The sequence below is a fragment of the Palaemon carinicauda genome, chromosome 5 (assembly GCF_036898095.1).
Source record: "Palaemon carinicauda isolate YSFRI2023 chromosome 5, ASM3689809v2, whole genome shotgun sequence".
In the NCBI taxonomy this organism is placed as follows: Eukaryota; Metazoa; Arthropoda; class Malacostraca; order Decapoda; family Palaemonidae; genus Palaemon; species Palaemon carinicauda.
In genome coordinates, this window is record NC_090729.1 from 168,613,861 (window position 1) to 168,640,879 (window position 27,019).

General features: G+C 43.1%; 1 protein-coding gene across 1 annotated transcript in view; it reads right to left on the reverse strand.

Annotated features, from left to right (window-relative positions):
- The window catches only part of LOC137641599 (probable glutamate receptor), a 144,824-nt gene that overhangs the window by 97,099 nt on the left and 20,706 nt on the right, over nt 1–27,019 (reverse strand). The window contains exons 10-12 of the mRNA XM_068374316.1: nt 3,045–3,143; nt 2,334–2,500; nt 1,547–1,676 (exon numbers count right to left, since the gene is read on the reverse strand). Of these exons, the coding sequence (XP_068230417.1) occupies nt 1,547–1,676; nt 2,334–2,500; nt 3,045–3,143 (396 nt within the window). The remainder of the gene's footprint in view (nt 1–1,546; nt 1,677–2,333; nt 2,501–3,044; nt 3,144–27,019) is intronic.

Sequence of the window (27,019 nt, forward strand, 5' to 3'; positions counted from 1 at the left end):
CAATAGAGTGTGACATTGTTAACGCTGAAGAAAACCACTCGGGAGAAAAACCTAACCCGCGAATGCGAAAGGTGGCCCCTGAAAGTTGCAAGAACATGCTTCAGACTTTGCACTCCCACTTCCAGCTGTCATCGCAGAACTAAGGAGTGCGTCATTGTCAGCTTTGATGAAAACCACTCGGGAGAATACCTAATCCACAAACAGGAAAGGTGTCCACAAAGAGGAGCGGGAACAAGTTTCGGACTTTGCACTCCCTCCGCTGGCAGCCATTGTAGAACTAGGGAGTGCATAGTCGTCAATGTAGAGAAGAAAGGCCTTAGTCACATTCTGGGTCTGCCGCAAGCGGCCTTCCCGCAGTCAAACTCGCAAGGAGCAAGCAACATCTGCTTCATGCGATGAAGGAGTATCTACATAGTGAACGACTCCCATGCGGAGGAGGACCGAGCAGCTGCACTAGGGGAAGGGGGGGGGGAGTGTACCCGACTAAGGGTTGTCCGGCGTCAGAGAGGAAGAGATCGTGAGAAAGGGTTCTCCGCCCTTGAGGAAAACCCCACACTACGCCATTTCCAAAACAGCAACACTCACACCTGCGAGAAATAAACAAAACCTAAAAGAATAAATTAGTCAAAAGCCAGTCAAAAAAGGTTGGGCGGTAGAGAGAAAAGAACGTCCACTCTCGGTCGAGCCTAAAGTAAAAGTGGCGATAGAACATAGGTGTATATGTGAATGGGGTAGCTGGTACTAAACCCCCTAACCCACCTCAGTATAAGTCTTATGGCTAGTCTTCCAGCTTTACCAAAAAGTATATTCCTAATAAGAGCAAAAGGGTTTGTATTTAGTGTCGGAACAAATCTTATTATGTGGGGCCTATATCTAACATGTAGTCAAGTCAAATTTAATTCAAAGTGACTTTTTCCAGAGCCACTTAAATGTTTTCAGAACTAAAATATAAAATGTTGTCTTTTTTTAAAGTTAGGACATCTTTATTGATTTTTTTGTGCCTATAGAAAATACAGTAATTGTATCCTTACTGTATGTATTCTTTAATCTCTGACTACGTAGGGAAGGACTTGGTGCCTTACTGAGTAACATGTAGGCTACTTGTGTACTAAAAAGGTATTTTCTACAACCCCTTAAAGATTGGAGGTCTCCTTAAGTTTAAATACATCCTGCAAGATTTTTTGTGATCTTAATCAGAATATGAGATTGGGGAATATATTGGGCAACAATACTTACTACAGTCATTTATACAGAAAAGGACTATTCTCTGTATCGTGAATTACTAAATCCGTGAAGATAGAATCCTTGAATAACAAGGGCTGACTTATACACGTGTGTGTGACTTTTACTTCCGATTTTCATATTAGAACTAGAGTTGTCTGAGAATCTTGGAAAAAGTAGTGCAAGACACTACTAATCAAACTGAAAGACATGTGAATTACACTGTTAAAACTGCAGAAACAAGACCTGGTCACCATATGTTAATAATATTATCAAAGAGCAGTTACAAAAAGATGTGACGCTGCAATAGCAACGCTTATATTACCTGCAAGTGTTTAACAGTGATAGCTGTATGTCCCCGTTTGGTTTCCTCTGCAGAGCTCTTGCCAGCAACTTTCATCACCTCTTCATCGGCCCACTTAGAAATAAGTCCCCCTTCCGTCATATATGATAATCTAATTGAAAGGTTTTGAAAAAAAAATAAATTTAGTTTAAAATAAATTGCACAAGAAACATTTTCATACAGAAATTTACATATGCTTAAAATTTTGGGTTAAGCTTCGAAACCAGACAAAAGAGCCTCTTAAATTTTCTAATGTAATTCCCCCAAAAATAATTTAAATAATTTCAAATTGTTAAGTCAAGATTCAACAGTCATCCTTATCGCTTCGAGATTCCAGTCACACTTATCTCTTCCACATTCCACAGACATCCTTATATCTTCCAGATTCCACAGTCCCCATTACCTCTTCCAGATTCCACAGTCACCCTCATCTCTTCCAGATTCCACAGTTACACTTATCTCTTTAACAATCTACATTCCACAATCCTCCTTATTTCTTCCACATTCAACAGTCATCCTTATCTCTTTGAGATTCCACCGTAACACTTATCTCTGAGATTTCACTGTCACCCCTCTTTGAGATTCCATAGTCCCCCTGGTCATTTGGAGATTTCAAAGTTACCCTTGTCTTTTAAAGATTTCACAGTCGCCCTTGAGTAAATAATTTCTAATCTGAAAAAAACAAATGACAAGCATTGCCCTGCAGAGTTCACAATAAAAGATACTGTAGGCTATATAAAAGGAATTCTAAAATGATAGGGCAACATACATCTGATCAAATTTTGACCTAAAAGGAGCTCCACTGAAGCAAACTATTCCATAACCCTGGGGATAGAACAACTGCTTGGCAAAGTGAAAATTGGCCAGGCCTCTTGTGGTAGCTCGGATTCTCGAGTTCAGCTGAGCATTGATGAATATCAGTTTGTCCGGCAGAATCTGAAAGTAACGGGACCATTATTGATGTGGCATTTCAAGATTCACCGCTACTTACAAACAAACTGCTAATAATCCTCTCTCATCATACTTTATAGCTTCAGTTTTGAATATCAATACGAGTGTATATCGCAACTGCTAACATGTTTTTATGATAAAACTTCTAGGGTAAGTTCTAAAATTATCTTTATGATAGGAAGGAATTACAAGGAGAATGCTAGAAACAAGTTAGACTGATATTCAAATTTGCTTTTGTGAACTTCACTGGTGTATATGGGGATCTAACTGATAGTTCCAGTCCTCATCTGAAATTAACTTTTCTTCTGCGTGATTGAATAATTTTCATTGAATTAATTAGTCAAAAGGCAGTAAGGTTTCGCAATATACCTCTCATGCTAGGTTTGAACTCCTATAAAAAAAAAAAAAGACTGGTTCCTTCTATAAGGATTAGAACCTTGTATAGTCAAGAAAAATGAAAAAGCAAATAGCATAAGGGTCCAACGAATCACAATGAGGCAAGCGCCCCATTAGCGAATCAGCTCTTTACCTTATCAAAAGGTTCGTCTGGCCCAGAAAAGAAGCTCTTAGACCTGTCTTTGTGGTTGAAGAGATTCCATGTCTCCTTGTAGATACCCTGTTTAGCTTCCTGTGAAAAAAAAAATAAAACAGTATTGTAGGGGAACTGATCTTACAAAATCAAAAGTGCATGGACTTTCCACTTCCAGTTCACGAAACTAAATATGTTTAAAGATGAGTTTCCAAGAAGGTATCAAGGTTGATGATAATACCTGGTTTCTTCTTCCGAATTCTCTTCCACCATGTATTTCCTCAAAGCCATCAGAACTCTCCAACTTTGGGCATTCATGTCCCCATCTAACAAAAACAGTTTCTGTGACACAAGACCCAATAGGGTCTAAAGTTTTATTAGAGATATTCCATAAGGCTTGACATACAATTAGTTATAAGGATGTTTTAGATATTGATACTGCTTTAGATCTCAACATTGAAATAATTACAGTAAGGCTAGATAGCAGGACCATAATTCCAGAAAATATAGTATCTGACAAATTTGTACATTTTTCAACTGACATTATTAGCATATTAGATGGTAATCTTGATATGAAACAGACATTTCATGCCCTGCAGGTAGCTGTTTGGTAGTGGGGATCTTCCAAAAATGAAGCAATTGATACTCTGAAGCCATTCTACAAAGAAACTTTAATTTAAAACACAATCAATGCTATCATTACCCCCAAAAGTCAATTAAATCACCAAAAACACTAGTTTGAAATTAATGTTCAGCTGGATTGGTTTTAAATGATGCCCCATCAAGGCAATTTTAAATGATGCCCCATCAAGGCAATAAGATGATCATGCATTCCTCTTGAAAAGGGGAGTATAAAACACTAAACGTGGCCGAGACATGTACAATCAAAATCAATCAGAACAATAGTGATAGCAATGTAAAGGTAACAACGCTTGAGTACATTAGTGCTTAGTCCGGCTCATGAGTATCGACATTGAGCACGGTGCGAATACATTTCAGAGAAACTGGATAAAAATAAACTTGCATTTCAGGTTAATGGAGTTGAAATGATCCCAGTATTACACTTTTAATTCACAGACTAGGATATTTAAATACATCTATGAATTTTATGAAAGTTATAGACCAGCAATTTCAATCTTTAGGCCTTCTAGAGATTGGGACGGAGTGATGTGCTTGGTGAAAAGGCAGCTGGAAAGGTCTTGGTAGGGAAGAATTATGAGAAAGGTAGGAGAACCCATAAGATATTTCAAGCAATGTGGGAAATTCTAATGCCACATCTCCTTCAGTTCTTCAAAAAGCATAACAATGACTTAAAGGAGAAAACTGAAAATGCAAGCAATAAAAAGGCAAATGATAAGTCTGGTATCACTCTTAATTAATACCCAAATTATTTCAAGATGCTGCTAAGGCTTTTGAGAATATCAAGAGATAGAATCCTGTTCAAGCTTTGTGGCTTACCTATTTACATATGGTCAACATTGTTTTTCTTTTTACCCGGGTAAATAGAGATGGTATCTGGGATCTACCCCCGAGCTCCTTTAAGATAATGCTACTATATTTTCATCCCTTTGGTCACATCAATTACGCAAAATACAGAATTATTTAATTAACTCAAAAGCACATTCTTCCTCCAGAGGTGGAAAGCGTGTTTGAGAATGTGAATTTTGTAGCAAAAATAAAGAAAAGCCAATTCAACCAGGTATCTCCAGGTCAGTCTTTAATGGTTGAACTCTATAAGGAAAAAAAGGTAAAGGGATACTTGGAATTACTAAAATCCTGAAAGCATTTTCAAGGCAGGCTCTCTCCTTTATTCACAGAGCAGATATTACAAGACACCAATGGGGTGTATAGAACCATTGGAGAGAGAGAGAGAGAGAGAGAGAGAGAGAGAGAGAGAGAGAGAGAGAGAGAGAGAGAGAGAGAGAGAGAGAGAGAGAGAGAGAGAGATAGATTACTTCTACCTGAAGATATTTCTCAAAACAAACATTTTCATAATCCTACATGAAAAAATCAGATTGTAAAAATAAATTAATTAAAGAGGATAGCTTTTCTATATAAAGGCTGGTTAACTATTAATCTGGTGGAAGGGATACAGACCTAAACGAAATTTTGAAGCAAAAATTGTTACATGAATGCCTTTGGCCATAGCTGAAGCAAGGGGAGATTTGAGAAGTGGTCAGCAGCATTTGTTAATAAATGCAATGTTGCATGGTTACATTGCTCTGATCAGTTTGATGTATCTAATGATTCTACCTTCGTCACTGATGGACAAGCACTAGTTAGAAGACTCGATAAACCACACAGAGATACCTAGGAATCAATAAAACAAGGTACTCACACTCCAAATGACAAACTAATCAGATGACTAATAAAACATACTAATGACTTACTGATTTTCTTTTTCAGGTACTAATTAAATATGCTCCATAAAACAAAGTGTGCAGTTACTGCTGAAGATCTTTTGAAGGGCAATGATGTTTTATATAATCATGCTGAATTAGATCTCGGTTACCTTAAATGTGATCAAGAACAAGCCGTCCCCAGAATAATCTTGCATTGGTACCACACAGTTACTTAAAGTTGTTGTATGGTCTTGAAATACTAATGCCATGTTACTCCTTGTAGCACACAATGGTAGGCTACAATAAAGCAAGAAGTAAAAATGAAAGCCAAAATAAGCAATGCATCAAAGTTTATCCCTGTGAAAGCCATATCTAGGTGGAATTCACATGAACAAACAGCAGAGATTGCCGTCATTCCATTCTGTCAGTGGTTTGGACATATCAAAAGGACAACATTACCCATTTACCTGGCTTATCCTACACATTGCTAAGCATTGGGAAAGATCCCATATCAAAAGAATCTGTGTACCAGGTTGAGAGATTTGTGTCTATTGTACATGGTTCCTGAAGCTATTACATCAGAAAAAGCAAGAGCCATTCTGTTTTCTAAAGGAGTAATACATGAAAGTCTTCCACCAAAAAAGTGATTCCTTACAGCATCATATATGAGTACATCATCAGGATTCAATATGGCTTAAAGCAACAGAACCTCATCCAATAATACCAAATCCCAACGAATATGGCTAGAAGCTATTCTAGTGTCTCTTGAGAGAATTCCTGAGTCATGTTAATCTAATTATTGATGATGTACTGAAATGTGTGTTACACACAGTTTGGGATGTCAAAAAGTAAAAATGTCTTGTACTGGCTTATGTAAATGCTCTGGACAGTGCTTCAATACTAATGATAATAGCGGAAAGGAAAATATGATAAGATATATCAAGGATAACAGGCCTGAATACTTTTCCAGTTTAATGGTGCATATAATTTACTATCACACAGCAATTGAATATTATTATAAAAAATTTTCATTTGTGTCAGTGATTTTGTACAGTTTTTCTCTTGCACTTCATAAGATTTTCAATACAATATCTTAGATGCTTCTTTATATTCTCTGCCACTCTCATAGAAAATTGAAGTTTTCTATCCTATTTTCTAGGGATTCCTTTCCAGTTGTGTCTGTAATCACCCACACATGATTGAACGTAATCATGCATATGTTGGTCTGCCAAAAAACACTACTTATTCATTTATTGGTATTTGCTCTAATGTGGCTTGCTTCGTTCACAATGTAACATTATCACTTTGCTCTGTTTCTGCAAGCGGTACTTGTTGCACTACTGGCATTAGCCGTGCTGGTGAGTATTTTGGTGGACTTTAATTATCCAATCAATTACTTTGTTTAATTGGTCTGCTCCACCATGGCTTGCTTTGCATGCAATTTAACATTATTGTATCTTCTTGCTCCTCTGTTTTGGTAAGCGGTACACGTTGTGCTATGCATGTTAGCTATGTGAGAAAATATTTTGACAGACTTTAATTATTTAATCAATCAATTATTCCAGTTAGTGTTTGTCAGAAATTTAATATTATCTCCTTGCATCTCTGATTTGGCAAGCCATACATGTTGTGCTACACGTGTCAGCCCATGAGAAAGTATTTTTCAATTATCTAATTAATCACTTAGATAATTATTATACAGTAGTTATAGATTAACACATTTCTGTATTTACATTCTGGTTGCAACTCCATTCCAAGATTCAACTTGATCACTTTCTTTTTTTTTTTTGTGATGGATGGGATGACCCCGGACTTGGCAAAGAAAAATAAATAGGAGGTAAGGATGGGTAAAGGAGAGGTGAAATTAATGTGGCGGCAATGCAATGCTGTATAGTAGGGTTGGACAGGATTTGAGCTAGTAAACATGATTGATTAATTGAATAAATACTTCCCATCAAATCTACACTCTGTAACCTTTAGATATTGATGCCAAACACAGTACTGTATATTGAGAAATAGTTTGAATGCTATTGTGTAAAAAATTTGAACTAAGGATTACTGCACCATGCTTGATGCTCCCATCACTCAGATACAATTTTGTTACTGACTAATGACTGGATAAAAAAAAAAAAATAAACTCTCTGACAACTGCTCAGGTTAGGCTGGAACCCATTATGTCATCATTTCAAATATCCCCACGTGTGATGATTAGTTCAGCAGTATGCCGCTAAAGTTATCAAAATGTCATCTACTGTGATTCTAAGAGCTACGAGAGTAAGAAGATTGTGTCAAGGGAAAGAGCTCGGCTGACTTATAGAATTTTATGATAATTTTGCCCATTTAAAAAAGAAATCTTAATCTTTCAGGTAAATACATCATCGTAGGTTTCAGAACACATTGAAAAGTCTCTTTATTCTATACCCAATTGTGATATGTGATAAGGGAGTATGTTGGTCTATCCTACTACAAAAACCCTGCCAAGTTTATAGTTTATAAGATTGGCTATCACAATGCATATTATAGAGATTTTTATCTATAGTAGGTAATAGTTTTGTGTATATTTTCCCATTGTATTTCATGTAAAATATTCTTTAATACCATGACCAAATGGAAAGAAAAAGTTTAAAACTTAGATTTATCTGCAAGAGGGTTATAAAAAACTAGATTTTTAATCCTGTTTAACAGTCCATCTACTTTATCATCAAAATTTTCATTTTGATCATTATAAGAAATTTTTGTTTCCACATTACAGTAAATTTAAAAAAAAAATATCCATTAATAATTTGGGCATAGGATACATGTGAGTTGGTAATATTTGATTTAGCTATTGCAGGTTACAATACTAGCAAAAATGGATTCTTAAGCAAATTTACTGCCTTCACCCTTGCCCCATAAATATTATGCTTTGCTATCAAATTGTAATTCAATAAAATTATCATAAAGGGTATCTAACTTTTTCTGGGTCGACCTGTGACGGCCGGTGAAAAGTCCTTCTATCTACCTTTTCTGATATAAATCTTCCAAATATACCAGAGAAAAATAAAAGCATGGAATGCAGAGGTTACTACCCTCGCGCGAGCACCTCGTGGGTGTCGTGTCTACATCGGGGGCGTGTGTAAAACCACTATTCACAGGCTGTCTTCCAATTAGATAACTCCTTCATCAAAGGGAAGGGCCGTAACAAAAACCCCAGAAACCACACTTGTACTACGCCACCGCCACCCACACGAACACCCTCCAGTCATCCTTCTGTTTTGGACTTACCCGCAAGTCGAGATTTTTTTTGCTAAGTGTTTTTTCGAAGTGTTTGTCGTTAATTCAATATGACTGACGTGGCTACTTCACCTTTACCAATGTTAAGTACCATAGTTTGTTTTGACAGCTTATTGCAGTACCGGGCATTTGTTCTGTTTCCAGTATTGTGGTTTTTAATTTTGGAAGCGATTGCCCTGCTTCGGTATCGGCAGCCATTTTGGGTTGTGTTCGCTTCGGTAAATTTTCAAGTTTTTATTGCCCATCTGGTACTCTGTCATCTAGGTTATATCACATACGTTTTATGACCAATTTTATTATCATTATTTATTATTAGTTTTTACTATGGTATTTATTTACTAGCAAGACCAATTTGGATCTACGAAGAATAGCGATTTAGTCTTTGTTAGTTCTGTACTCGCCTCTGGATGCGCGATTTAGACTAAATCTTTGTTTATTTGTTACGTTGTCGTTATTCTTCGTTAATGGTTTTTACAATTACTAAGAAAAAAGCAATCAATTTTATTATTTTTCTTATCATATTATTGTGTGATGTTGGTTTTTTATTATGTAACCTTGAGAGCGAGAGCATAGAGTGCTCGTTTCCTGTTCTACAGATAAGAGTTACCGCTTCACTCGTTTTCTTTATTAGCTCGAGTAAGAGAGGTGGATTTCCCGTTTTCCGTTTATTTCCGGTCACGAGTTATTCATGCCTCCTCTTATTATCCGAGTTGATGATATTACGTTTAATGTTATACACGTTTTATTGATGTGGTTACTGTTAATATAGCTAGCACTATTAATAGGTTACGTTAGTGGATGAGTCATTAATTGGGGTCGTTTTATGCCGACACCCTTAGCTCCGCCTTGAGTTATACTCCGCTATAATGGATACTCATTAGGTGAGAACTAGTCAGATATTTGGAGTGCAAAGGTGAAATCCGGCACTCAGACTCCGGCTGAGGCCTTTTGCACACGAACCTTTGTCATGTTTGATCACAATTACACTATTACGGCCCCTTTTTTCATCGAATCTCCGGCTTCACTGGAGATAACACAGACATTCAGAATTGAGGTTAATGTTATCGTACCGATGACGCATCATGACGGTCACGATATCACGATGACGGGCCTTTGTCACCGGGTCTCCGGTACAAACAGAGATCAAGCAGACGTTCAGAACCGGAGTTAACAATGTGATACCGATGAAGATTATATTTTCATGTTACAGTACGTGGTTACTGATTATTAATATAATTTCTTAATATATTAAGGTGTTAGCTTTTTGATCAATCAGACGATCAGAACTAGGGTATGAACCCTTTTTCATGAATAATCACAATATCATTATTACGGTCCTTTTCATCGAATCTCCGGCTTAACCGGATATCGTACAGGCGTTCAGCATTGAGGTTTATATTAGATTTCCTCTGATGTTCACGTTTTCACTGTGACGGACCTTTCTCACCGGATCTCCGGTGGAAACAGAGATCACTCAGACCACGGGTGGCCAATCTTTGGTTTTAGCTGTAAAGGAAAGGATTTAACATGAATACAAAGTAAACTGTACTTACTTTAATGACACTTTGAATTTGCGTTGGTAATGTTCATTAGCTATTCTTGAAAGTCCTAATGAAAATATATGAACACAATTAGCAATTTTAAAGAAAAGTCATTCAATTTACTATCTTGGGGTATAGTGCGACACTTGTAATCATGAAATGCGCCACTGTTGGCGCATGCGCCATAGGTTGCGCACCCCTGACTCAGACGTTCAGAACCGGGGTTAACATTATTTTACCGATGAGGTTATAGTTACATGTTATGTGGTTACTGGATATTAGTATTCTATTGATTCATCTGTTCACTGACCAGAGTCTCAAGGAACACTAGATAGCCTCTCATGGCATGGTTGGTTTTGACCTGGCTCTTCATTAGAAGGGGCTAGCGTTTGGTTCCAAGTACTGAGTGGAAATTTATTGCTATTTGAACACGATTTTGTATGGATATTTATCCATATTTTTACATAGTTAGAATTAAATATATGCATAAATATAGGCATAATTAATTTATTTCTATTTTGAACATGATGTTGTATGGATATTTATCCATATTTATTCATAATTAGAATTAAATATATGCATAAATATAGGCATAATTAATTTATTTCTATTTGAACACGATGTTGTATGGATATTTATCCATATTTATACATAGATAGAATTAAATATATGCATAAATATAGGCATATTGTTAGTTATACGGCTGATCCCAGCCTGTGAATAGGATCACTAACCAAAGTTTCAAGGAGCATCCAGACTTATGTCCCCTTTCTTTTACAGAAGGTCCGCCTACATGGTATGGTTCCCGGAGTCATGCACGTTCTGCTACGAGCTGTCCTCGCTACTCCGGACCCATGATGTAAGTTGGTTTTAATATGTTTCCTTTTGGTATCCTTTGGCGAGGATTTAATTTGATCCGGATTAATGTATGCATTGCTTATTGAGGAGAACGGTCTTCTCCTTCATCACTAATCCCCTCACTTCTTTCAGGATGAGGATGATTCTCTCCAGCCTGCAAGAGAGGCTCTCCGCCCTTGGGTATCAAGGTTTGGAAGGAATGCTCCATCTAGAGGTCCCTATCTTCTCGGAGTGTCCTCTCTAAGGTTGGACGTCGACCCCATGGACGGGAAGGTAGGTGGGGATGAGTTTTGAGCCTTCAGCTTTGCAATTACCTGCGACACCGACCTAGGACCCTCAAAGGATCCTGATGTTCATGTTACCTTGCATAAAACTGTGACTGCTAAAAGCAACACATTCTAGGGAAAGCCAAGGGGCTATGACGTAGCTCAAAGATATGGTGGTGAGTCGGATCCGTTCAGGAACTCGGATGACTCCCCCTACAGCCCCAGGCGTATCGAAGTAACCTCCTTCGATAAAAACAACACATAGATATTTGCCTTACATGTTCCATATATAGATGGTACCAAAACTCTGGATGACATAGACGTCCGCCCTCTGGGGGACCTAGAATTTACTCTCAGGTACTAGAATTCCCATTCAACGGATTCGTTCGATTGAAAGAGCATACCTTGGTTAGGTTAGACAAGGTACCGAAGGTAACGGTATTATTTCCTAAAGGGCAGGCCCGATCTGTCTGGACCAGGTTGTTGTCCGTCTGGGGGGTTACGTTAATTCCAAGCTCACCCCACACAATGGGGAATACGCCATATCTACAGATGCTCTCATTGTTGCCTTGCCTATTATGGATAAATGGACAGGTCTTACTATTCAAACTGACAAAGAAGGTTCGGCCATACCGGCTCTTAAAGAGCCGGACCCCACCTCGGGGAGACCCTAGCCTCGATTTATCCCACTGAGACTGTGTTTTGGATATTCACGAAGAACCAATCTCTACCCTTCCAATTTGACCTACACGTTTGGTGGTCTGATCGGGTTAGTTGTGGGAAATATGTTCTGTCTGAGGCCTCTATCAGACAGGAATCGAGCAGGCTGATAGTTCCTCCTGATGAGGTAAAACCCTCAGGAGGAGGTGAACAAGGTTCTACAAGATGATATGAGAGCAACCCAAAATTGCAGGAAAGACGGGGCCTCACTGCCAGAAAGGTCGAAGACCAAAAGCAAGCTTTCTTCAAGAAGAAGCAGAGAGTTGCCCTCTACTAAACGAACCGGGGTCACTGCCATCAATAGTGAGTTACCCACTCGACATCACAGTCTTCCTCTGATTCGTCGACTATGCATCCGGATCCCCCTAGGTTCACTCCCTCACAACGAGGTAGTCCCGGTGGGGGAGAGACTTTACCTCTTTCAAGACCATTGGACTTTCGGTCCGTGGGCTCATAGCATAATCCCTAAAGGTTTGAAGTGGAAATGGCCACAAGGTCCTCCTCCTCCACCAGTGACCCTCTCCCAGAAATCCACTCCCATCCTGAAAGAGTACACCACAGAGTTACTCGAGAAGAAAGCAATCAAACGGGACCGATCATCGAAGTTCCAAGGCCGCCTGTTCACAATTCCGAAGGAAGGCTTGTCGGCATTGAGAGTGGACCGGGACTTGTTAAAGCTAAACCCTTACATTCTCTGCGACAAGTTCCGGATGTTGTCCATCTCTCAGGTACGGACCTTACTTCCCCGTGGGGGCGTCACCACCTCTGTCGATCTTACCGACGACTATTATCATGTGCCTATAGCTCGAAACTTCTCTTCTTATCTGGGTTTCCGCCTAGGCAGGAAAGCCTTTGCGCTCAAGACATGCCCTTCGGCCTCAACATTGATCCCAGGATATTCACGAAACTGGGAGAGACAGTGTTAGAACAACTCAGGAATCAAGAGATACAGATCATTGCTTATCTGGATGGTTGGCTCATTTGGGCTCGGTCGGCCATAGAAGGCAACAGAGCTACGAAGGAAGTACTTCAACTTCTCGACAACCTGTGATTTCGGGTCAATCTCCAAAAGTTTCGCCTGCAACCATCAGGCCACTTAGATTGGTTAGACATTCAGTGCGACCTTTCGAAGCACACGTTGTCTCTCCCTTCCAAAAAGGTAAGAGGAATAGCTTCCAAGATCAAGAATTTTCTCAAACACAAACAGGTGCCCAGAAGAACCTTAGAAAGTATCATCGGTCTTCCCCAATTCACTCCAATAACGGGTCTCCTATTAAAATCCAAACTCAAAGACATCAATCGAGTTTGGAGAAAGAGAGCTACAGTACCTTTAAGAGACAAGGTCTCGAAGATCCCCTATGTCTTGAAAATGAGACTACGCCCATGGTCCGAACCGAAGAACCTCTCCAAATCGGTTCCCCTACAATTCCCACCTCCACAAGTGACATCCATGCAGCCACGCCGCCAAGTGGATGGGGGGATTACTCCGAACATCAGATGTTTCAGGGCTCTTGGTCACCCGCCATGAAACAGTCCCATATCAATGTTCTCGAAGCCATGGCAGTGTTCTTGACCCTGAAGAGACTCTCTCCTCCGAGGTCGAGCCACATCAGAGTACTGTAGTGTCAGACAAAACAGACGTAGTACACGGTGTCAACAGGGGAAGATCCAAGTCACCCAACCTGAATCGGATCCTGGTGACTATCTTCGCCTGGCCAACAGAAAAGAACTGGTTCCTGTCAGTAACTCACCTAGCGGGAGTCCAGAATGTGAGCGGACTCACTAGCCAGGACGAAACTACTGGAGTCAGAATGGTCTCTAGACATAATTTCATTCCGGTGGATACTCAGGAACCATTAGAAGAAGGTTTACCTATTTCCCCCAGTGAATCTTCTAATGAGACTTTTACACAAACTACGCCCCTTCCGGGGGGCAGTGCCTTTAGTACCACCTCACTGGCCAAGAACAGTTGGTTTCCTCTCCTCCTCGAGTTGAAACTCCGTCCCTTCCGGATCCCGTTCCCCAAACTGACTCAAATAATCCAAACACACTGTGTTAGATTACTCAAGGATAGCCAAAACTCTAATTTTGTGGACTACAGGAAGTTTGCAGATCGTAGAGACGCTAACATTGAATCGGAAAACGATCTCTTCATCGAATCAGACAAAAGGGACTCGACAATTCGCCAATATGATTCGGCCGTTAACAACTAGCAGATTCCCTAAGAGTTCAGACCATACTCGTATGTCTCCGAATATAGCCATCTCTTTCTTGAGGTTCCTATTTGGCAAAGGCCTAACAGTTAGCACTTTAACCACCATCAAGTCAGCTTGGAAGAAGATCTTCCTTGTTGGGTTTAGCATTAACCTAGCTGATTCCTATTTCTCATCTATTCCAAAAACATGTGCTAGGATTTGACCTTCGGTTCGGCCACAAAAGGACTCTGGTCTCTGAACGGTGTCCTCAAAACTTGCGCCGGACACGGGCAATGAATCCTGCTCTTATATCACTCTTCTTAGGAAGGCCTTATTTCTAATGGCTTTGGCCTCAGGTGATGGAATATCAGAACTAGCTCTCTCACGAACCCGGAAAACATAGATTTCCTCCCTTCAGCCGAAGTACTCCTTTCTCCAGACAATGCTTTCCTAGCTAAAAGATGAGGTTCCACAAATAGGTGCTCCCCTTGGAAGATTATTCTTCTTCCCCAGGAGTTTTTCTCTGTGTCCAGACACTACTCTCAAGGACCTTTTAGCTAGAACTGCCACCCGCTCGTCTGGCCCCTTGGTTATCAGGGAACAAGGAGGTTCTATTTCCATGTACGGTATCAGGCAACAAATCCTCTACTTCTTTAAACATACTAATCCGGAATAATTTCCCCAGGCTCATGATATACGGACAGTAGATACCTCCATCAATTACTACCAGAACAGGGACTTTGATGAATTTTAAAAAATATACGGGTTGGAAATCCCCTAGGGTTGTCAAACGCCACTATCTAAAGATCTTACAGGCCCTTAAATACCCGACGATGGCAGCGGGGAGCCTTTCCCTCCCCAGTAATCTCTACTTCTTCCTTTCTTCCATCTCTTCTCTTCTCCCTCCTACCCGCCACTCACACCACGTCGCCACTCTCCTGGGTAGTTTGTTAACCCTATGATATTTGCCATGTTTAATTCCTATGGTTTAACTGTTATTGTTGTTACCGTTCCTTTAATGTTTAGATATGCATAGACTTGTAAGGTTTGATGCCTTTTGCGGTTCGACACTCAGTTGATTCCTTGTCGACTTAGTTATTTAGACTTACGTTCCCTATGTCATTTGGCTAGTTGGTAATTGGACGTTTCTTACATTATTATATTATATTATTGTTGTACATGGTGATTGTATTCTCCTCATTATGTTATTACTTTATGGGGCTTGGAAGGCATTTTCTGGTACATTTTCACCGGCCGTCACAGGTCGACCCAGAAAAGGGATTTTGACGAAGGAAAAATCTATTTCTGGGGAGAGACCTGTGACGCCCGGTGAAACCCTTCCCGGTTATTTTTGTACGGACCCACCCTTTCCTTGCCAAGCCATGTGTTCTTGCAGAAGGATGACCTGGAGGGTGTTCGTGTGTGTGGCGGTGGCGTGGTACAAGTGTGGTTTCTGGGGTCTTTGTTACGGCCATTCCCTTTGATGAAGGAGTTATCTAATTGGAAGACAGCCTGTGAATAGTGGTTTTACACACGCCCCCGATGTAGACACGACACCCACGAGGTGCTCGCGCGAGGGTAGTAACCTCTGCATTCCATGCTTTTATTTTTCTCTGGTATATTTGGAAGATTTATATCAGAAAAGGTAGATAGAAGGACTTTTCACCGGGCGTCACAGGTCTCTCCCCAGAAATAGATTTTTCCTTCGTCAAAATCCCTTTTTTTTTAATGGTCGTGTGCATTATTTTCTTATCATATTCCAACAAAATGTTCATTAATAGACTTGGCACACTACGCAAAGTATTTAAACTTTGGATATATAGTAGCTGAAATAGGTTAATAAAAAAATAGAAATGCTCATCCACCAGATATAGATTCAGCACCCTCAAATTAGGTAGAATCAATTGGACAACAGATTCTATTGTGAAATGCAGACTCCAATCAACCTTTTCCCTTACTGGCTCCCTACACGCTTCTTGTAACAGTATTCGTCAAACATGTAAATGAAAAAGGTTTCTGGATACCCATACGCAGTGAGAAAGAGAAACTGGTTTGAAACAGACTGAGTTCTCCTACTTAAGCCACATCTCCACAAATCAATGGCATGCCTTCTTACTCCAACCCCACATCACCTCCTTACCCTCAGTATCTTTTTCTTTCCCTATCTTTCTCTCTTTGTTTATATATAAATTGGTGCATTTCCAAAATTGTATCTGAAAATATTCTAATTACCACCAAGGTAAAATTCGAGGCATGTATTCTGTAAAATAGCATATGAGCAGGGCCTTCCCCCACACTTATGGCAGATAACTGCTGTTACACACACTCGCGATTGACCGTTCCCCTGCTTCAGGCCTACCATATGACCTTCTTCATCTATCTATATACCAATAGACTTTCCCCAATTTTGGGGTGTAGACAACATCAAACATATGAAAAAAGGGGACCTTTCCTCTCTACGCTCCTCCCAGCCTGAAGAGGGACTAAACCGAGTTTGGCTGGTACTGCTAGGGTTCCACAGCCCACTCTCCCCCATTATCCACCACAGATGAAGCTTCATAACAAATCCCCTGCTGCTTCTCCCTCCATGGTCATCCAAGGCAACCGCAGGAAGCAGCAGGGCCTACTAGAACTGCGTCACAGTTGCTTGCCATTCATTCCTATTTCTAGCACGCTCTCTTGCCTCTCTCACATCTATCCTCCTACCACCAAGAGCTTTCTTCACTCCATCCATCCACCCGAACCTTGGCCTTCCTCTTGTACTTCTCCCATCAACTCTTGCATTCATCACCTTCTTTAGCAGACAGCATTTTCCATTTTCTCAACATGGCCAAACCACCTCAACACATTCATATCCACTCTAGCTGCTAACTCATTTCTTACACTCTTTCTCACCCTCACTACTCCGTTCCTAACCCTATCTACTCGCGATACACCAGTCATACTCCTCAGACACTTCATCGCAAACTCATTCAATTTCTGTCTCTCCGTCACTTTCATTCCCCACAACTCCGATCCATACATCACAGTTGGTACAATCACTTTCTCTTACAGAACTCTCTTTACATTCATGCCTAACCCTCTATTCTTTACCGCTCCCTTCACTGCCTGCAACACTTTGCATCCTTCATTCACTCTCTGACGTACATCTGCTTCCACTCCACCGAGCTAGAATGACAAATTCGTAGATAATTTTTATTTTTCCTAACTGTACAAACCTTAGCTATTTAATAGGGGTATTACTTTTGGCGTAGCTGAAATGATGAGCCATTAAAATTTAGCGAAAGTTAACTACCCTTACCGCTAGTTAGCGGGGGTAGGGGAGGGTAGTTTGCTACTGGCCCCCTCACACACCTGTGATTAAGCTCACTTTGCTTGGAGGTAGGACTTCAAGGGGGATAGGGCTGGCGGGTAAGTTTGTTTTAATAGCTAAGGTTTGTATAGTAAGGAAAAATACAAATTATCTACGAATTTGTCATTTGTTCCTAACTGGAATACAAACCACACTATTTAATAGGGGTGACTCACCCATTAGGTAGGGTGGACGTCCCAGCCAATCTGGCTTTTGGCTTCGCCAGGGGGCTCCTTATCTAAGTATGCCAGAACTAAAAAATAAGGAGTCCCTGCGCTTCGCTAAAACCTTGCTGTGCAAGGTCCGCGGCCTAAACAAGCTGTGTGTTGAGGTATATAGAAGTGTGACTGTTCAGGTAAAGTTAGTCTGAGTTCTTTAGAAGGAAAAACTGTGTAACTAGGACTTTCCCAATACCACCTCGCTAGGGTATGGGAACGCAACAGTATTAGTCTTAATACCAGGTACATAAGCAGCATGGTTTACCTGCAGTGGTTTGAGGTCAGCTGTGCAGAGAGCCCAGGATGCTGCTTTCCCCAAGAGAGGGGAGGATGAAGAAAAGAATAAGGGCCAGTCAAACCTTTTCATTCACGCAGACTAAAACCGGGTAATAATCCCCTCAACCTTTTGCTACTTGTCCAATAAGGAGCTTGAGGTTTTAAACCAGCTGTTGTGCAGCCACCATAGGACCAATAGAGAACGTATCCAGTCTCTTGTGGGTCACGTCTTGCAGGTAGTGGGATGTGAAAGTGGTCTGACGATTCCACACCCCAGCCTGCAAAACCTGCGTCACTGAGAAGTTTCTCTTGAATGCCAGGGACGTAGCTACGGCCCTGACATCATGAGCTCTGGGGCGACTTGAAGGAGGAGGGTCTGGATTCAATGAATGGTCTATGACCTTGCAAATCTATGCTGAGATGGTGTTCTTGCTGACACTCCTCTTGGTCCTTCCAGTGCAGACCAATATTGAAGGCACACGGGGACAGGCTGCGGCTGCTTTCTTAAGATACAGCCTCAAACTCCTCACTGGGCATAGTAAGAGATGGTTTGGGTCATCTGTTACAGAACGGAGACAAGAAATCCAGGAAGGAGTCGAATTGTGGATCCGCTACTCCCGGGTTCTGAATCCTAGCAATAAAATCAGGGACGAAGCTAAACGTTACCTCTCCCCATCCCCTTGAATGGGCGATGTAGTATGAGAGACCATGAAGTTCACTGGTTCATTTGGCCGAAGCCAAAGCTAGCAGGAACACCGTCTTCCAAGTCAGGTGGCGATCAGTTGCCTGGCGTAATGGTTCATAGGGAGGTCTCTTAAGAGACCTGAGAACTCGAACCATGTTCCATGGGGAGGTCTCACTTCTGACTGAGGACAGGTAAGTTCATAACTCCGTATGAGTAAATAAAGTTCTAGCGATGAAGAAATGTTCATTCCTTTCAGTCTAAAGGCGAGCCTTAAGGCTGAGCAATAGCATTTTACTGCCAAGACTGACAGGCGCATTTCTTCACGTAAATACATGAGGAACTCCGCTATTGCTGGAATAGTGGCATCGAGAGGAGAGAGGCCCCTCCCACGACACCAACCACCGAAGACTTTCCACTTTGCCTGGTAGACAGCTGCTGATGATTTACGCAGGTATCTAGACACCCTAGTCGCAACTTGTTGCAAAAATCCTCTCTTAGAGAGGAGTTGCTGGATAGTCTCCAGGTGTGAAGTCGTAGCGAAGCTACGGCTTTGTGGAATATGTTGGCATGTGGTTGTTTGAGTAGATTGTGTCGTGAAGGGAGTTCTCTTGGAGGCTCCGTTAGGAGCTGCAGAAGGTCCGGAAACCATTCTGCGTGATGCCATAGCAGAGCTATGAGGGTCATTGAAAGATTGACCGATGTTCTGGCCTTGTTGAGTACCCTCCTCATCAGACAGAATGGAGGAAAGGCGTAAACGTCGATATTGTCCCACCGTTGTTGGAATGCATCTTGCCAGAGAGCCTTGGGGTCTGGGACTGGGGAACAGCACAGCGGGAGCATGAAGTTCAGGGCTGTTGCGAAGAGGTCCACAGTCGGAGAAGCCCACAAAGTCAGGACTTTGTTGGCTACTAGATGATCCAAAGACCACTCGGTACTCACTATCTGAGATGCTCTGCTAAGGTTGTCAGTGAGCACATTCCTTTTGCCCAGAATGAAGCGTGCCGATAGTGGTATCGAGTGGATTTCGGCCCATTTTAGTATCTCTACTGCTAGATGGGATAGATGCTGCGAAAAAGTACCTCCTTTCTTGTTGATGTAAGCCACTACTGTGGTGTTGTCGCTCATCATCACCACTGAGTGGCCCACCAGGAACTGTTGGAACTGTTGAACGGCCAGAAAAACGGCCTTCATCTCTAGGAGATTTATGTGGAGGTACTCTTCTGACTCTGACCAGAGGCCTGAGGTCGTGTGGTGCAGCACGTGGGCACCCCACCCTTTTTTTGAAGCATCTGAGAACAGCATCAAATCCGGAGGGAGGACGAGAAGATCCACTCCCTTTCGTAGGTTCTCGTCTGCCACCCACCACTGAGGGTCCGTCAGTTCCGCTGATGCCATGGGGATCCGGATGTCCGGGGAATCGAGAGTCTGATACCACCAGGACTATTGAGACTATTGAGAACTAGACGGGCCAGCGATGAAAGGTGACCGAGGAGACGTAACCACGTTTGGGCTGGAAGTTCTTCTCATCTGAGAAAAGGTCTTGCAACCTTTCTCAGCCTTGTTATCCTGTCGTCTGATGGGAAGGCTTTGTGGAGATTGGTGTCTATAATCATGCCTATGTATACCAGTCGCTGTGTAGGAAGCAGGGATGACTTTCGAGATGATTTACCATGATCCCCAGATCTTGGCAGTCTCAGAAGTTTGTCTCGGTGTTGAAGAAGGGTGAACTGGGATCTGGAAGTACGCGTCCTTTAGGTCCAGTGCACACATGAAGCCCTGAGGTCTTACCACTAGTCTGACCGTGTCTGTCGTCTCCATGCTGAACGGAGTTTGTTTGACAAACTTGTTCAGAGCTGAGAGGTAGACGACTGGTCTCCAGCCTCCAGACGCCTTTCTTACAAGAAAGAGTCGACTGAAGAAGCCTGGGGACCTGCCAAGGACCTCTTGGAGAGCGCCCTTCTTCAACAAGGTCTGGACTTCTGCCCGAAGGGCCTGCTTCCTTGCTGATCCCATGGCAAGGGAGTCTATTGACACTGGATTCCTAGTCAGGGGAGGGAGAGATGTTATGAACGGGATGTGATATCCTAGACGAATCACGGAGGTTGTCCAGGAATCGGCCCCGAGTTGCTTCCACATGTCTGAGCAACTTTGAGGCATCCCCCCACTGGTGGAAATGCAGGGGGAGTGCCTATCCTACCGTTTGCGGCCTCGGCCGCTGCCTCTAGGATTCTTTCCTCCCCTGGAGAACTTTTTGCCTTTCCTTTCCTTGACAGGAAAGGGCTTATTAGACACTGTTGTCTTCGCTGTTGGTTTTATCGTCACGGTCTTGGTTGGACGGGACTGCTGAGGTGCTGCAGGTTTATAGAGCTTGGATGTCAAAGCCCTATGGAGGAGGGAGTCTCAATGAGACTGCCTCCACCTCTCAGCAGCAAGTTCCACGTCCTTAGGCTCAAACAGGTGGGCCCCCTCTAGGGAGGAATGTCTGAGCCTATTTATCTCAACGCTGGGGACCTGTTGGTGGAACCTCTCAGACACTGCATCTCAACGTTTCAAGATAGTGTTTGCCCACAAGTTCGAAACTTGGTGGGCAAGAAACTCGATCGTGTGAGTGCCTGAGAGGAGGAAGGTCTCCATTGTCTTCCTGGTACGCTCCTTGGAGAAATCCTCAGATCGTACGAGGATACCCAAGGTCCCTAACCAGATGTCCAGCCCCAAAGTAGCTTGCATCGCATACTTAGTGACCTTTTCCTGGTTAAGGACTTCGGCCGCCGAGAACGACACCTGCCGGCTAGAGTCTCTCTCAAGAGGGACTGCCCTGGTTAGCTCTTTCAGAGAGTGGTGAAGTGGAAGACCTGGACTGGGCTCCTCCAGGATCTCAAAGTACCTCCTCTGCTGTACACTAGGAGGTAGGAGGAGCTTTTTCGTAGAGCCGGCACGGTTGGAGGAGGCAAACTCGGAGAGCTGTTGGGCGATCTTGTCCCTGGTACTCTTCAACCCCTGAGACCAGGACAGGGCTGCACTGGTCTTTGAGGGTTTCTGAGTGCCGAAGACGCGATCTAAGACCGTGTCCTTGCCCTCTCGAGGGAGTATCTCTAGGTCGAAAAACCCGTTGAGAACCCTCATTAGAGTCAGAACCTGCCAGAATGCATGTTCTGACTCTAGTTGCTCTCCTCCTGATGTTGGACTCGCAGCGAAGTCTCCTTCTGTCCCCAAGAGCTCTTCTTGGGGGAAGTCGCGGACATTCCTCGAGTGGCTGGCTGTCTCCATTCTAGTAGTCCTAGTGGAGGACTTTGGCAGTGTCTTGGAGTCTTTGGACTCCTTCCGAGGAAGGAGGTAAGACTAACATCGAAGGCCTGAGTGTTGTGTCCCTCCTGATCTCTGACTGAGGGGAACTCTCCGCATGAAGGGAGGTTTCCTCCAACGGTGGGATTGAGGAGTGCCTATCCTCACGCGATTCCCTTGGTGAAGGATGGTCTTCATCAGACAGGAAGGGAGAGTATCCCTGGGGAGATACTGGAGGGATTAGCCTTGATGGTCTGCACGGAGTCAGCTTCACCCTCAGGGAAGTGACCGCGTCGGAAACTCTCTCTTTTCTTCTTCAAAGGGGTAGAGGAAGCCATGGTTCCATGTCGTGAGTCTAGAGCTATAGGCTGCTCTGACGAGCGGCCGGACAGGACAGGCTTGAATGCCTGTGTTACAGCTCTGACTGGGGCACTGAACCAAGGCTGCTGACTGACTGATGCACTGTCAGACAGATCTCCTGAAGGGAAAGGGACCGAAGGTTCCCTACGAGGAGTCACCATAATAGGTGGGTCCGCCTTAGAAGGCAATTTAGGGATCCTGAACCCCTCTGCTGGTGCCTGTTTCCCTTCTTTCGCAAGGCGCGCTGGAATGCGTTTGCGGGGAGGGGAATGAGGAGAATATTGGCGCGCACAGGAAAATATTGGTGCGCAGGCGCATAGGAGAGTATTGGCGAGCGTGCGCAGGTGAAAATTGGCGTGCAAGCGAGTGGGGGCACGTGCGCGCGGGAGAGATCTGGTGCGCAGGAGAGCACAGATGTCTAGGAGAGCGCTGGTGCGAAGGCGAGCACTGGACTGTGCGTGTTGTTTCACCTGCAGTTTGATGGCGCGTGCGCGCAAGAGATTGATGGCGCGTCAGTGAGTGTTGGGGCGCAGGAACTTGATGTGCAGGTGAGTACTGGCGCGCGGGAGTGCGCTGGTGCACAGGAGACAAATTGGCGTGCAGGCTGGCGCGCAGGAGATAATTGGCGCGCAGGAGAGTGATGGCGAGCAGGTGAGTGTTGGCGCGCAGGAGAGCGCTGGCGCGGGCGCGTAGGCGCAGGGTGCGCAGAAGATAGCTGACGTGCAGGAGAGCTCTGACGCGCAGGAGATCGTGGGTGCGTGGGCGACCATGGGCGCTTGAGCGCAGGGTTCTCAGGCGAACGTGGCGCGTGGGCACAGAGCACGCAGGAGAGCATTGACGCGCAGGCGCATGATGTTGCTGCCATCTATGAGGGCGAGCAGGTGAAGGGGCACGCCGAAGCGCTGTAGAGTGCTAACACGCCGTCTGACGAGCTGCTGGTGAACGCTGATGTCCTGTAGGTTGGCAAGCTGCAGGGCAATGGCACGTGGCTGCGCACTTTGGTAGAGCCTCAAGAGGCTTTACCAGCGACAGGAACGGTGATGGAAGGTTGGCAGGTCTGAAGGGTGGATGGTAAGGAACTGAGATGTACCCTTTGTAAGGGCGAGCATCCACCGATGGGGATCGCAAACAATTCGCAGAGAGGTCCAGGACCGAAGTCACAAGACTAGTAGCAGGAGCAGTGACAGTCGATGGTCGAGGGTCTGATGACTGCAGCGGAGGCTCCTCTGCAGGGGATGGCTGCGACGACGAAGCAGACAAACCAAAGAGGCGCTTCTTCACCGATGGTGAAGCGAGACCTCTAAGGCGAAGTGGAGAGCGAGCTTTCTGACGAAGGCGCCCTCTGGGGGCCGTTGGATCAGCAAGCTGACCATGCGCCGCAGCAGTCCTCCGAAGAGGAGTCTCTATGAGTGATCTCCCCCAAGGGGGCGAAACACTCACAGGAGAGACAGACGGACTTAGTTTCCCCCTCGAAGGATGTTCAGGAACGGGGGAAACTAAGTCGGCAGCAACCGCTGGAGAGTCTGGAGGGGCAGAGTAGTCGGATGTCATTAAGTGTGACACCTCTGATACTACGTCGACGAGGGTCAGAGGATCTACTTCTGACGGCAACGATGAATGCTGAACAGAAGCACCCATTAGGTAGTAGGTTGGCCAGGGCACCAGCCGCCCGTTGAGATACTACCACTAGAGAGGTATTGGATCCTTTGACTGGCCAGACAGTAATGCATTGGATCCCTCTCTCTGGTCACGGCTTATTTTTTCTTTGCCTACACTTACACAGAATAGTTTGGCCTATTCTTTACATATTCTCGTCTTTCCTCATACACCTGACAACAATGAGATACTTAACACTTCTTCACCCAAGGGGTTAATTACTGTACTGCAATTTGTTCAGTGTACTTTCCTCTTGGTAAGGGTAGAAGAGACTCTTTAGCTGTGGTAAGCAGCTCTTCTAGGAGAAGGACACTCCAATATTAAACCACTGTTCTCTAGTCTTGGGTAGTGCCATAGCCTCTGTACCATGGTCTTCCACTGTCTTGGGTTGGAGTTCTCTTGCTTGAGGGTACACTCAGGCACACTATTCTATCTTATTTTTTTTTCTTCCTCTTGTTTTTTTGAAATGGTGTGTTGGGCAGGCTTAATAGAAGGGCCATGGATGCCTGGTGGTTTATCAAGAGGTTGTCTTTTCCTTTTTCTGATTCTTTTTCTTCTCAAAACCATCCTTACTGTCCTCCCTTCAGTTGAAGTGGCTATCCTGGAGGGTATTTAGCCTTGCATGGTGTATCGGCTCCTCCATGTTGACCAGTTTTTCCGACATTTTACTATAGTCTATGGGTATCATCAATCTCTTTGTTTATAATTCTGTACGTATTGTTTTTGTTATAATTCTTGTTAATCTAGTTTTTAAGTATGATGTCTCTTTTTTTATTTCTATTAATTCTTATGCTGTCTGGAGACATTGAGCGAAATCCGGGACCAGTACGTCCTAGATTTCGTCAGTGTCGTCTTCTGTATTGCAATATTCGTGGTCTTCATGCTAATATCCAAGACCTTACAGTTGCGTCCAGACAGTATGATATTCTTTTGTGCTCAGAAACTTTGGTTTCTAATATGAGGCACTCATCTGAGCTCCTTATAACTGGTTTCAAGAAGCCAATAATGTTGAAACGTGATGCCATCCCTAGGGCCAGGGGAATGGCGGTGTATATTAGGACCGAGTACCCTGCTTCTCATAAGTCCTGCTATCAATGTGGATGTCATGAGATTCAGGTAATAAAAGTTTGTGGCAGGCATAACAACTTTTATTTATGTTCGATCTACCGGAATCCAGACATGGATGATTCTATCTTCGATTGTCTTCTTACCATTATGGCTAAGATACAAGAAGATGATAGAAAGGCTTCTTTTGTCTTTGTTGGTGATTTTAATGCTCACTATAGGGAGTGGTTAAGTTCTATCTCTCCTACCGATCGGCATGGCTTAAGAGCTTTAGACTTTGCCTCTGAATCAGGCTGTGAGCAAATCATAAATGAAGCTACTCACAGGTCTGGTAATTGCTTGGACCTTGTATACACTGACTCCCCTGGCGTTATAACTGGTAAGGTTGGTTCTCCAGTCGGGACATCTGATCATGCCTTGATTTCATTATTAGTGAAGACTGAGCAGCCTGTCCCTGATATATCATATTCTTGTAAAATTTATATGAAATCCCAAGCAGACTGGAATGGGATTTTACATGATCTTTTGTGCTTGAATTGGTCACAATTATATAATAGTGTAGATCCTGTTGTCCCTTTGAATGAGAATCTAGTCAACATAATTGATAGGCGACCCTTCTCGTGTGCTAAGGTACCGAGTGAAGGACAAACCGTGGTTCAATAATGATTGTAGACGTGCTTTTTTGGAGAAGCAGGAGGCCTATCAACTTTGGAAGGGTAACAGATCAGATTTGACCTGGAACAACTATACTCAGCTTCGAGCTTTTGCTCAGAGAGTTTATGCCTCAACTGAAAAGGAGTACAATTTAACCATAAAAGAAACACTTTCTGGTACAACTCAGGAACATAAATGGTGGTCTACCCTTAAATCTGCACTCTTTGGTGTAGATGCAACAGTTCCTCCTTTACTTAAACCAGATGGCTCAGTCACTCACTGTCCAAAGGAAAAGGCAACCCTTTTGGCTGATGTTTTTGACAGTAAACAGAGTAATGAAAAACTTGAACTTCCTCATTCCTGTTTTCCTGAGGCTAAACTAACTAGTTTAGCTTTTCGATCTCGTGAGATTAAAGCTCTGTTGGTGGACCTTGATGCTTATGGAGGTGTAGACCCAAATGGTATTTTTCCTTTGTTTTTTAAAAAGACAGCAGATTTCTTAGCTCCAAAGTTATCTGTTATTTTGCGCAAGTTAGCAAGAAGAGGAGCTTTTAGCACTAGTTGGAGAATTGGCAATGTTACTCCTCTATGTAAATGTGTTTGTGGTAGCTCAAGTCCCACTGATTACCGCCCAATTTCCATAACTCCCATATTATCTAAAGTTTTTGAACGTCTTCTGGCAAAACGTCTTAATAGGTTTGCTGAAGGTAATCATCTACTCCCTAGTTTGCAATTTGGTTTTCGTAAAGGCCTTGGAGCATGTGATGCCCTTCTTACAATCTCCAATGCTGTACAGAAATCCCTTGATTGTGGTCAGGAAGTTCGTATGATTGGCCTTGATTTTAATGCTGCCTTTGACCGTGTTAATCATGAGGCCCTTGTTTTCAAACTGAAACAGTTGGGAGTGGGTGGGTCGTTTCTTAGCATTATTATTGATTTTTTAAGTAATAGATCTCAAAGAGTTGTTGTTGATGGGCACCATAGTGATTATAGGAATGTGATATCTGGTGTTCCACAGGGTAGTGTTCTTGGCCCATTACTTTTCATACTATATACACATGACATGTGGTTTGGCCTAGAAAACAAGCTTGTTGCATATGCAGATGATGCTACTCTCTATGCATCAATTCCATCCCCTGAATGTAGATCTAGGGTTGGTGAATCCCTTAATAGAGATTTAGCTAGAATTAGTGCATGGTGCAAATTATGGGGTATGAAGTTGAATCCTAACA